Raw genomic sequence first — 13,041 nt, 5'->3', positions numbered from 1 at the left:
AAGCATACAACTAAAGCCAGTCTGTTCTACAGGGAGGGAGCTGTCACCAAATAAACCTACCGCACACGGAGAGTGTGGTGGAAATCTGAATCTGTTTTAGCTCCCCCCCTTAAAAAAAAATAAAAGAATTGGTCATTCCAAAACAGAGTTGGACAGGCTGAGGGCTGTAGAACCAAGACGTGCTTGGACAACAGATGATGTTACTGAATGCTAGTACGGGCTCAAAGGGCCGAACGGTCTATACTTGTTCCTCAAACACACTCAGTTCCCTCCCCCCACCCCTTGCCCAGCTGATTCCCCTAACCCCCTCCAGGTTGAGCAACAGATGATGTAACTGAATGCTAGTACGGGCTCAAGGGGCCGAACGGTCTACACTTGTTCCTCAAACACACTCAGTTACCCCCCCCACCCCCATCCAGCCCTGTCCCAGCTGACTCCCCCCTCCCCTTTCCCCACCCCCGCGTCCCCATTACCTTTGGCGATCAGTTCCGCGATATCCTCGTCAAATCCCAGCCGGTGACACTTCATCCAGAGACCGGTGTTGGTGGAGTTGTACATGCGGCTGCACTCATCGGCGGCGCTCAGGGCGAACAACTGGCGCCGGTTCCTGGCCTTGAGCAGCTTCTCCTCCCAGCGGTCGAGCTGGCGGCGGCTGGCGCGGAGGGGCAGGTTGTTGGAGGTGTAGATGAAGCCCGGGTGGTTGGTGCGGCTGGCGTAGTTCTTGCAGCGCTCCCGGTGCCTCCTGGCGTCGGTCTGGTACCAGTGGTCGGAGCAGATGGCCACCGCCAGCATGGCCAGGGCGCACAGGGCCAGGGAGAGGCCGGCGTACAGCAGGAGCCGGCCAGCTGCCATCTCCCCCGGTCACTCCTTCAGCATCCCAGCTGGTGAGACACAGCAGAGAGAGGGAGAGGTGGGGGGTGGGGGGGGGGGGAACACACCAAGCGGCGGGGAAAAGCAGAGCGAGAGAGAGAGAGAGAGAGAGCTATCCGGGCTGTTAGCACCAACCTCTGCAGTGTGGCATCGCTCCACTCAGAATGCCCACCTCCCTCCCTTCCAATGGCGCTGATGGCACACGGGCTGTGGGCTCACATCAAAGGGCTGGGCACTCCACTCTCTCCAGGCATCCGTGTGCAGCCGTGCAGCTCTCCCGGGTTCTGCCCAGCGACCAAGCTTGAAGTCCTCGCTTTCCACCCCTTGATCTCTCCAACCTGCTTCTCCCCACACCAGCACAGAGAGGAAACAAGGCGCATCCACACACACACACACACACACACACACAGATGCAACAAAGCACTGGGCTAATGCCTTTTCTTTTGGGGTTGAAAAGCAGATAGCTCAAACACACCCTCCAAAAAAAAAATGAACTGCAGCCACAGACAAGAGCCTGGCAGAAAGGCAGCAATCGTGCAACGAAAAACAAAAGCCAGGCTTCAAAATCTCCCAGGAAATAAACACAAGAAAAATCAGGCAGAGAGAGAGAGAGGGAGAAAACCCTGATGTCATTGAACTCAAGGCAGGATCATGTTTTATTTATCCAGCTCCTTAAAGCGAGGGCGTCTCATCTTGCAGCTTTGAACAGGAGCTCTCCCATCCATTGCCCCGTCCCCGAACGTGGGTTTGCAACTGCTGGATCTTACCCACCACTGTGACACTGAAGGGGAGGCACAGCTATAACCTTTCGAATGACCAAATGCTGTGAAAGCTACGCCTCGTTGGTACACTGAGAAGGGGTTTGAACAAGCCCTGTGTTTAATATTGCGGCTCTTAAAGCTCACGCCGGGCGGATCAATTTCGGTCAGTAGATATTAATTCAGAGCCTTAATCTTTGAATTAAAGCAGCACTGTACTGCAAGCGGAGGAGGGAGTGGGGTGAGAATGTTTCAAATCTGTTCAAGCAATGATTATTTAAATCTTGAACATCATTAGATTAATAACCTTGTCAGTTTAAACTGCCGAAGTAATCTACTTATTGGGATGATTTGAAATTAATTCTGCATTTTCAAATACCGTTGTCAATTTTTTTGCTGTCTGTTTATTACTTCCCTTTCAGTTATATTGTATGGGAGACAGAAAAGTGTCATCCCCTTTAAGGTTGGACGGCAGACTCCTGAAGGGTGTAGGGGCAGCAGGGGATAATAACAGACCGGCATCTTTAAGGCAGAGAATTACACACTTTAGGTTCTGAACCGGGACAAATCCTGACTCGGCTCTTGGACCTGGAGTTGTGAAGACGATCACTACAAGTGCAGTGTTCCTGTTTCCAGACGTAGATTCAACAACCACCTGCATTAGTAGAGCGCCTTTAACGTCATAAATCAGGGCAAGTGTATTATTAAACAAAACTTGCCGGCAAACCACGTTACAGTAGGCAATCAAAGACTAGTCAAAGTCTTAACTGTGGTCGTGTCCAAGATTAAATCAACTTGTACTTTTTTCTCCTGAGATACTAACCTTCTGGTTATAAATATATTTTTTCTTCTTATAAAGTCATAGAGATGTACAGCACGGAAACAGACCCTTCGGTCCAACTCGTCCATTTCTTTCAAAAACCCGTACACTGCCGCCTAACTGCGGTAAAGCTTATTTTCCCCAGCACCCATGTCATGTGTGTGCAGGTGCAGGACACAGTGAAGAACAGAGTGCAGAAATCTTTATTCAGTTTCCACCAGCAGGAAGAAAGGAAACACCCGAATGGCCAGTGACAAGCAATGCCCTTCTCAAAGGGCAATGCTGCGTGATTAACAGTGAAGGGGAGGGCAGGGATTAAATCAAAAGAGCAGGGAGAGGGAAATAAAACACTCCACTCCCCGCTGTGCCCACTTCTCCCTGAACAGCTCAAGGACGATGGTTGACACCATGTGCTCCTTCTCCAGGGACACCCGGGTTCGGACGTAGCCGCAGAAGAGGGGCAGGCAATCGGTCATAATGACCCCATTCATGGCCTACTGCCTGGACCTGTTTATGGCCAGTTTGGCCAGGCCCAGGAGCAGGCCCACGAGGAGGCCCTCTGTCCTACCCTCCCCCCTCCGCACCGGGTGCCCAAAAATCAGGAGCATGGGACTGAAGTGCAAACAAAAACATAGAAGGTTTTTTAAGAAAATCAAAAAGGGAGTGCAAATGCTCACACCCCATATATACCTGGTCCACGGACTCCACAGCACCACAGAACAAGCAGTTGGACTGCGAGTCCGTGAACCATTGCAATCTGCGGTTGTCCACTTGTTATAATGGTTTGCACCAATCACAAGGTTAGCCACTGGGTGTCAACTCCGTACTTAGAGCTGGGCAGAGCTATCTGGGTTAGGCAAGTGGATTAAAAGCAGGAGATAAGCCATGATCATAATGAATGGTGGTGCAGGCTCGACGGGCCGAATGGTCTTCTCTTGCCCTGATTTTGTTGGTTTTGTGTATTCTTTTCTCCACAATCGTCCCCACAGAAAGAAACAACTCACCTATAATGTCTCTCTTGTGCCTTTAAACTCTGGGCCACTACAAAGCAATTACTTATGGATGCGTGGTCACTATTCTTGTGTTGGAAAATGCCAGGGTTCATATAGTGAAATGTGTTGGGGGTTTTGGAGGGCTAGGCAGAAAACCATCATGTAAAGGTATAACCCTAACCAGCTGACACATTTTCTGGGAACAGCGCATTTACACCATGTATCATAGAGTTAGGGAAACAGACCCTTCAGTCCAACCAGTCCAGGCCAAACATAATCCCAAACTAAACTATTCCTATCTGCCTGCTCCTGGCCCATATCCCTCCAAACCTTTCCGATTCATGTACCTATCCAAATGTCGTTTAAACATTGTAATTGTACCCACATCCACCACTTCCTCAGGGAAATTCATGCCACACACAAACCACCCTCTGTGTAAAAAAAATCTGTCCTCTTCATGTCTTTTTTAAATCTCTCTCCTCTCACCTTAAAAATGTGCTGCTTAGTCTTGAAACCCCCCTCCCAAGGAAAAGAAAATTGCCATTAACTCTATTTACACCCGTCATTATTTTATTAACTTCTATAAGGTTGCCCCTCAACCTCCTAGGCTCCAGTGACATAAAACTCCAGGCCATCCAGCCTTTCTTTGTAACTCAAACCTTCCATTTCCGGCACATATTGGTAAATCTCTTCTGAGCCCTCTCCAGTTTAATAATATCTTTCCAAGAACTGGATCATGAACTCAGGCATGAAGGGAAAATGCTTCTGAGTTAGAATGAGAAGGGTAAAAAGGAAGTTTGTAAAGAGGATAACAAAAGAACCTCTGAAATCCTTCAGACAGGCCTCCTGAATCCATGAGTAACAACTAACGAAGCTTGAGAAAAGGTCAGAAAGTTAGAGACAAAAGGACAGGGAGAGGAGTCAGCTGAGAAGTGACCTTCCCCAACATGTCCTACCAGGAATTTCATGAAAGCACTCAAAATTCTAAATGGGGCTTATCAGGGTCTGAACTGGGTAGGGAATCTAGAACAAGGGGACACAGGCTCAGGATTAGGAACAAATCATTTAGGGCTGAGATGAAAGGAAATATCTGAGCTGAAAGAGTTGTGAATCTTTGTTTTTTTTTAAGCCAGAGGGTTATAGATGCCCCATTAGTGAAGATAGACAGATTTTTGGTCTCTAAAGCAAGCATAAAAACATAGAAAATAGGAACAGATGTAGGCCATTCAGCCCTTCAAGCCTCCTCTTCCGTTCAATATGAGCATGGTTGATCATCCAGCTCAGTCCCCTGTTCCCACTATTTCCCCATCCCTTTGATCCCTTCAGCCTTAAGAACCGTATTGGAAACCATGATGTTTCCATCCTTCTTGGAAACGTTCGGTGTTTTGGCCACAGCCATTTTCTGTGGCAGAGAATTGCACAGGTTCACCACACTCTGGGTGAAGAATCAAGGGGCACAGGAGGGATGAAGGTTAGGGGAACAGGCAAGTGGATTAAAAGCAGGAGATAAGCCATGATCATACTGAATGGTGGTGCAGGCTCAACGGGCCGAATGGTCTTCTCTTGTCCTGATTTTGTTGGTTTTGTGTATTCTTTTCTCCACAATCGTCCCCACAGAAAGAAACAACTCACCTATAATGTCTCTCTTGTGCCTTTAAACTCTGGGCCACTACAAAGCAATTACTCATGGATGTATGGTCACTATTCTTGTGTTGGAAAATGCAGTAGCCAACTTGCACACAGCAAGATCCCCTGAGCAACACTAAGATAAATGAGCATGTAATCCAACTTTATTAACTTGATTCAATTTAAATATTAACCAGGAGAATATGCAAGCTGTTCCTCAGAGTAGTGCCCTGGCATCCTTTGCATGTCATGTATAAGTTACACACACTACCCAGCATGAACGGCTCAAGAAAATAAAGTGTCAACTAACAAACCCTGGTAGCAGCTCAGCCACCTTGTAAGTGATGGTGTTCCTATGCATCTGCTGCCCTTGTCCTTCCAGATGGTAGTGTTCATGGGTTTGGAAGGTGTTTGATGGATTGTAGCAGGACATCTTGTGGGTGACACACACTGGTGTCATGTGTATCCATGGGGAAGAGAGTGAATATTGATGGTGTTGGATGTGATTCAAGGAGATTCGCCTGGGTGGTGTCAAGCTTCTTGAGTGTTCTTGGAGCTGCACCCATCCAGGCAAGTAGGAGTATTCCATCACACTCCTGACGTCTGCCTTGTGCATGGTGGAAAGGCTTCAGGGAGTCAGGAGGTGTGTTACTTGCCGTAGTATTCCTAGCCTCTGACCTTCTCTTGCAGCCATTCCATTTATATGTTGATTATATTGAGTTTCTGGCCAATGGTAGCCCGCAGGATATTGATACTGGTACATTCAGTGCTGGGCTGAAAAATATGTTGCTGGAAAAGCGCAGCAGGTCAGGCAGCATCAAAGGAGAAGGAGAATCGACCTTTCAGGCATATGCCCTTCTTCAGGAATGAGGAAAGTGTGTCCAGCAGGCTAAGATAAAAGGTAGGGAGGAGGGACTTGGGGGAGGGGCATTGGGAATGTGACAGGTGGAAGGTGGTTAAGGTGAGGGTGATAGGCCGGAGAGGGGGTGGGGGCGGAGAGGTCGGGAAGAAGATTGCAGGTCAAGAGGGCGGTGCTGAGTCTGAGGGTTGGGACTGAGAAAAGGTGGGGGGAGGGAAAATGAGGAAGCTGGAGAAATCTGCATTCATCCCCTGTGGCTGGAGGGTTCCTAGGCAGAAGATCTAGGCTCTTCCTCCAGGCGTCGTGTTGCCATGGTCTGGCGATGGAGGAGGCCAAGGAGTTGCATGTCCTTGGCGGAATGGGAGGGAGAGTTAAAGTGTTCAGCCACGGGGCGGTTGGGTTGGTTGGTGCGGGTGTCCCAGAGGTGTTCTCTGAAACGTTCCGCAAGTAGGCGGCCTGTCTCCCCAATGTATAGGAGGCCACATCGGGTGCAGCGGATGCAGTAAATGATGTGTGTGGAGGTGCAGGTGAATTTCTGATGGATATTGAAGGATCCCTTGGGGCCTTCGAGGGAAGTGAGGGGGGAGGTGTGGGCACAAGTTTTGCATTTTTTGCGGTTGCAGGGGAAGGTGCCGGGAGTGGAGGTTGGGTTGGTGGGGGGTGTGGATCTAACAAGGGAGTCGCGGAGGGAGTGGTCTTTCCGGAAAGCTGATAGGGGAGTGGAGAGAAATATATCCTTGGTGGTGGGGTCCGTTTGGAGGTGGCGGAAATGACGAAGGATGATCCGATGTATCTGGAGGTTGGTGGGGTGGTAGGTGAGGACTAGTGGGGTTCTGTCCTGGTGGCGATTGGAGGGGTGGGGTTCAAAGGCAGAGGAGCGGGAAGTGGAGGAGATGCAGTGGAGAGCATCGTCGATCACGTCTGGGGGGAAATTACGGTCTTTGAAGAAGGAGGCCATCTGGGTTGTTCGGTATTGGAATTGGTCCTCCTGGGAGTAGAAGCGGCGAAGGCGAAGGAATTGAGAATATGGGATGGCGTTTTTACAGGGGGCAGGGTGGGAAGAGGTGTAATCTAGGTAGCTGTGGGAGTCAGTCGGTTTATAGTATACGTCCGTGTTGAGTCGGTCGTCCGAGATAGAGATGGAAAGGTCTAGGAAGGGGAGGGAGGAGTCTGAGATGGTCCAGGTAAATTTGAGGTCGGGGTGGAAGGTGTTAGTAAAGTGGATGAACTGTTCAACCTCCTCGTGGGAACACGAGGTAGCGCCGATACAGTCATCAATGTAGCGGAGGGAAAGGTGGGGGGTGGTGCCAGTGTAGCTGCGGAAGATGGACTGTTCCACATATCCAACGAAGAGGCAGGCATAGCTAGGGCCCATGCAGGTGCCCATGGCTACTCCTTTGGTTTGGAGGAAGTGGGAGGATTGGAAGGAGAAGTTGTTAAGAGTGAGGACCAGTTCAGTCAGTCGAAGGAGAGTGTCAGTGGAAGGGTACTGGTTGGTACGGTAGGAAAGGAAGAAGCGGAGGGCTTTGAGTCCTTCGTGATGGGGGATAGGGGTGTACAGGGACTGGATGGCCATGGTGAAGATAAGGCGTTGGGGGCCGGGGAAGCGAAAATCATGGAGGAGGTGGAGGATGTGAGTGTTGTCCTGAACGTAGGTGGGGAGTTCTTGGACTAAGGGGGACAGGACCGTGTCAAGGTATGCAGAAATAAGTTCTAAGGGGAACACCCACACCAACCAACCCAACCGCCCTGTGGCTGAACACTTTAACTCCCCCTCCCACTCCGCCAAGGACATGCAGGTCCTTGGCCTCCTCCATCGCCAGACCATGGCAACACGACTCCTGGAGGAAGAGCGACTCATCTTCCACCTAGGAACCCTCCAGCCACAGGGGATGAATGCGGATTTCTCCAGCTTCCTCATTTCCCCTCCCCCCCACCTTTTCTCAGTCCCAACCCTCAGACTCAGCACCACCTTCTTGACCTGCAATCTTCTTCCCGACCTCTCTGCCCCCACCCCCTCTCCGGCCTATCACCCTCACCTTAACCTCCTTCCACCTATCGCATTCCCAACACCCCTCCCCAAAGTCCCTTCTCCCTACCTTTTATCTTAGCCTGCTTGGCACACCCTCCTCATTCCTGAAGAAGGGCTTATGCCCGAAACGTCGATTCTCCTGTTCCTTTGATGCTGCCTGACCTGCTGCACTTTTCCAGCAACACATTTTTCAGCTCTGATCTCCAGCATCTGCAGTCTTCACTTTCTCCTAGACTCAGTGATGGTAACACTGTTGATGTCAAGGGATGGTGGTTAAATTGTTTCTTACTGGTGATAGCCTGCCATTTGTATGGCATGCACGTTACTTGTCACTTGTCAGCCAAAGCCTGGTTATTGTCCAGATCTTACTGCATTTGAACATGGACTGCTTCAGTATCTGAGGAGCTATGGATAGTGGTGAACATTGTGCACCATTCCCATCGTGAACATCCTCACTTCAGACCTTATGATGGAAGGAAGGTCATTAATGAAGCAGCTGAAGATTGTTGGGCTGAGGACACTACATTTAGGAACTCCACAGGGATGTCCTGGAGCTGAGATGATTGACCTCCAACAAACACAGCCATCTTCCTCGAGCTTTCCCCCGATTCCCATTGAATCCAGTTTGCTAGGGCTCCCAGATGCCATGTTCAGAAAAATGTTGCCTTGATGTCAAGTGTAGTCTCTAACCTCACCTCTGGAATGCAGTTTTCTTTGTCTGGGTTTGCAGTGAGTTCAGGTTGCAAAGAGGGAACGTTGTAAAAAGGTCAGTTTGTAATGAGATGATATTGTAATGAGATCAGGTTATAATGAGGTGATGTTGGAATGAAGTTGAGAGCGTACGGTGCTGGAAAAGCACAGCATGTCATGTAGCATCCAAGGAGCAGGAGAATCAACGTTTTGGGCAGGAGCCCTTTATCAGTCCTTCCAACACCACACACTTTCGACTCTGATCTCCAGCATCTGCAGTCCTCACTTTCTCCTCCCTGATGTTGTGATGAAGTCAGTTTTGAAATAACATAATGTTATAATGGATTCAGGTTGTAATGTGGTGATGTTGTAATAAAGTCAAAATGATTCTTTCCTGATTTTTTTGGCTGGGTGTCAATTAATCCTGATTACACTCCTGTGCAATTAATGGTAGAATTCACTTCTCTCACTGTCGGTATGTCTCCATTGGTGTGTAAACTTGCACAACAGTAACATCTGTGCATTTTATGTGGAATCTAGTGGTAATGATTCAATGGTCTTCCGGCTTGTATGAAGTCATGCTGGGATTGAGCATCTATTGAGTATGAAAAAAACTCCCTGGGTATGTTGTTTGTCTTGTTCATTATATAGAATCATCACAGCCTCACTGATTTACCCTTGGTCTGTCCACTGTACCTCACACATACCTAAGCATACCTTTGGTATAGTTTTGTTAAGGGGAGGTCATGTCTGATCAACTTAATTGAATTTTCTAAAGGTGTCCAAGTGTGTAAATGAAGGCAATGCATTTGTCATTATCAACTTGGACTTCAGCAAGGCGATCAATCTTCTGCATGGGAAACTGATAGCAAAGGAAGAGCACATGGGATCCAAGGCAATTTGGCAAATTGGATAGAGAATTGGATGAGTGGCAGAAAGCAGGAAGTGATTGTTGGGGGTGTTTTTCTGATTGTCCAGTGAGATCTCACAGGGGTCATTGTTGGGACCCTTGCTGTTTGCTGATTTAGACTTGAATGCAGGAGTTGATCAATAAGTTTGTGTACGATACAAAAATAGGGAGGAGGATGGCCGTAAATTGCAAGATGATACAGAAGGCTGGTCAGATGTTGGTGATGTCAGATGATCGGTGTCAAATGAGGTTCAATCCGAACAAGTGTGAGGTGATGCACTTGGTCAGGACAAACAAGGCAAGGGAATACATGACGAACAGTACCACCCTGGGAAGCACTGAGGATCAAAGGGACATGGTGTCCATGTCCAATTATTACTTAAGGTAAGAGGACAGGTGGATAAGTTTTTAAGAAGGTAAATGGGATACTTGCCTTTATTAGTCAAGAGATGGAGTTTAAGAGCAGGGAGGTGGTGCTGGAAATGTATAAAGCAGTGAGGGTTAGGCTGCATTTGAAGTATAGTGCGCAATACTGGAATCTACATCATAAGAGGGATGTAATAGCACAGGAGAGGGTGCAGAAGAGATTTACTAGGATGTTGCCTGGGCTGGAGAGTTCCAGTTATGAGGAGAGATTGGACAGACTGGGGTTGCTTTCCTTGGAGCAGACTGGGGGGCACATGATAGCAATGTATAAAATTATGAGCAGCATAGATAGAGTAAACAGGAAGAAATACTCCACCTTGGTGGAAGAATCATTGGCCAGAAGGGTGTAGATTCAAGGAAGGTTAGAGGTGAAATGAGAAAGATCTTTTCTTCAGCAAGAAAGTGGTGGGAGTCTGGAAGTCACTGACTGTATGGAAGGTAGAGACAGAAACCCTCATAAGATTGAAGAAGTATTTAAATATGCACTTTCAATGCCAATTTGACCAAGTGCTGAAAAATTGGATTAGAATACAAAAGGGTCACTTTCTATGCTGTGGACCTCTCTGATTCTATAAGTCGATGTTAAGTCTATAGGTTTTCAACTTGCCCAGCACCCAAGGCATAGTGTTTTCACAATAGAATGGTGTTTTCACCTCCCAAGTGCTGCTTCTCATGCGATGTTCCAGAGACAATACCAATGGATGTGATTGAAAGCCAACTTGAAATCACTGATAACGTGTGATATTCAAGGCTCCAGTCTGTGATGTTTCTGAATATATATGTCTGCTTGAAAGGCTGAATGTTCTTCACTATGGTTACTGTCTACTTTTGTTTTCAATCCATTGAGAAGCACTGTGGTGAAGGCCAGAGGTTTGGTGTTGTAGATTGGGCTTGTCAAGGATCAGACTTTCTTTTGGCCAATCCCATTATACATATATGTGGGCGGCACGGTGGCAGTGGGCGGCACGGTGGCACAGTGGTTAGCACTGCTGCCTCACAGCGCCAGAGACCCGGGTTCATTTCCCGCCTCAGGCGACTGACTGTGTGGAGTTTGCACGTTCTCCCCGTGTCTGCGTGGGTTTCCTCCGGGTGCTCCGGTTTCCTCCCACAGTCCAAAGATGTGCAGGTCAGGTGAATTGGCCATGCTAAATTGCCCATAGTGTTAGGTAAGGGGTCGATGTAGATGTAGGGGTATGGGTGGGTACGCTTCGGCGGGGCGGTGTGGACTTGTTGGGCCGAAGGGCCTGTTTCCACACTGTAAGTAATCTAATCTAATCTAATCTACATCCTCAGATGTGCAACTCTTTCTCGGCTGGCTTTATTGCTAAGGTGATTTCTTAACCAGTTGAAGGTCCAACCCAGTGAGACATCCAGCTATGAAATCTAGCTGTTGGTTTATGACATCAAACGCAATGGCAGCCCTTGAGGATGAACCCCATGCTCAATGGAAAAGCTATGCATCTGCTGGCCTTCTGTAACATTAGGAATAGCTTCTTCAAATACAAGGTCATGGAGGTCTCCAGGTAGTATCACCTAGAATGAGATTTACTATATACTCATCAGCAACAGAGTCATCCCAACAACATCTAAGAGTCATAGAGTTGTACAGCACGGAAACTGATCCTTTGGTCCAACTCACCCATGCTGACCAGACATCCTAAACCAATCTAGTCTCATTTCCAGCATTTGGCCCATGTCCCTCCAAACTCTTCCTATTCATATCTATGCTGTACATCTCTATGACTGTATGACTCTATAAACGCATCCAGATACCTTTGTAAATGCTGTAAATGTACCAGCCACCACCAATTCCTCTGGTAACTCATTCCATACACGTACCACCCTCTGCATGAAAACATTGCTGGACTCTATAGATGACATGGTTTTACTGACCAAAGAGTCATAGATGTGTCAAGCTATGACCATATATCTCGAAAGCAGTGGCAGCAAATCTATCTGTGCATCAATTGTGAGACAACCATGATAATGATGTCTGAATGGCTACAAGTGCCCACCTGCCCCCATCAAATCTTTCCCCTCTCACCTTAAATCTATGTCCTCTAGTTTTGGACTGCCCTACCCTGGGGAAAAGACCTTAGTAATTCATGCCCCTCATGATTTTATAAACCTCTGTATGGTCACCCCTCATCTCCAGTGCTCCAGGGAAAATAACCCCAGCCTATTCAGCCTCTCCCTGTACCTCAAACACTCCAACTATGGCAACATCCTTGTAAGTATTTTCTGAACCATTTCAAATTTAACAACATCTTTCCTGTTGCAGGGAGACCAGAATTGAACACAGTATTCTAAAAGTGGCCTCATCAATGTCCTGCATAGCTGCAACATGACATCACTTGTTGAGGTGTTTCAGTAAGATTGGACCATCACCTTGTGTTCAGCAAGATCTATCTGAAGATGAAGAGGACATCAATCATCAAGTCACAATGCCATTTGCAATGAAGATGCTGAAGGACAAGAACATGGTGGACTTTAACAGCTGCCCTTTCAACAGATTCAAAGGAATAAAATGAGGTGAGTCATCATCGATAGACATTGGGACATCGTCAAAAGAGCAATTAAGTAGGGTTCAAAAGGCACTATTGGACAGCACAGAGGAATATACAAAAATCGATCAATCACTGACATGGAAATTGATTAATGAAAGAAAACATGTGAAGAACAGGAGGGACCACGAAAAGAACATTATATTCAGCAAAAGCATGAAGTCAATGAGAGGCACTGGATAGAGTGGTGAAGAAGAGCTGCAGGCGAGAAACAAGGATGAATAGAGTTAAAAGGCTCAAAAAGCAGCAAGTCTGTCCAACAGCACAACAGTGCTCCCAGATCTGTTCTCCAAGACCTGCACTGTGGAAGATGTCCTATATTCGGGCAGCAGAGTGGCTCAGTGGTTAGCACTGCTGCCTCACAGCACCAGGGTCCCAGGTTCAACTCCGGCCTCGGGTGACTGTCTGTGTGGAGTTTGCACGTTCTCCCCGTCTGTGTGGGTTTCCTCCCACAATCCAAAGATGTGCAGATCAGATGAATTGGCCATGTTAAA

At 47.8% G+C, this 13,041-nt stretch overlaps 1 protein-coding gene across 1 annotated transcript in view; it reads right to left on the bottom strand.

The window, feature by feature from the left end:
- Positions 1-1,726, bottom strand: part of tmem178bb (transmembrane protein 178Bb) — a 369,598-nt gene extending 367,872 nt beyond the window's left edge. Inside the window, exon 1 of the mRNA XM_072552466.1 lies at positions 474-1,726. Within this exon, the coding sequence (XP_072408567.1) occupies positions 474-852 (379 nt within the window). The 5' untranslated portion in view covers positions 853-1,726. The remainder of the gene's footprint in view (positions 1-473) is intronic.
- Between the last annotated feature and the right edge of the window lie 11,315 nt (positions 1,727-13,041).

Source organism: Chiloscyllium punctatum, chromosome 32, assembly GCF_047496795.1.
Source record: "Chiloscyllium punctatum isolate Juve2018m chromosome 32, sChiPun1.3, whole genome shotgun sequence".
Lineage (NCBI taxonomy): Eukaryota > Metazoa > Chordata > Chondrichthyes > Orectolobiformes > Hemiscylliidae > Chiloscyllium > Chiloscyllium punctatum.
This window is presented reverse-complemented; position numbering and strand designations above follow the sequence as displayed.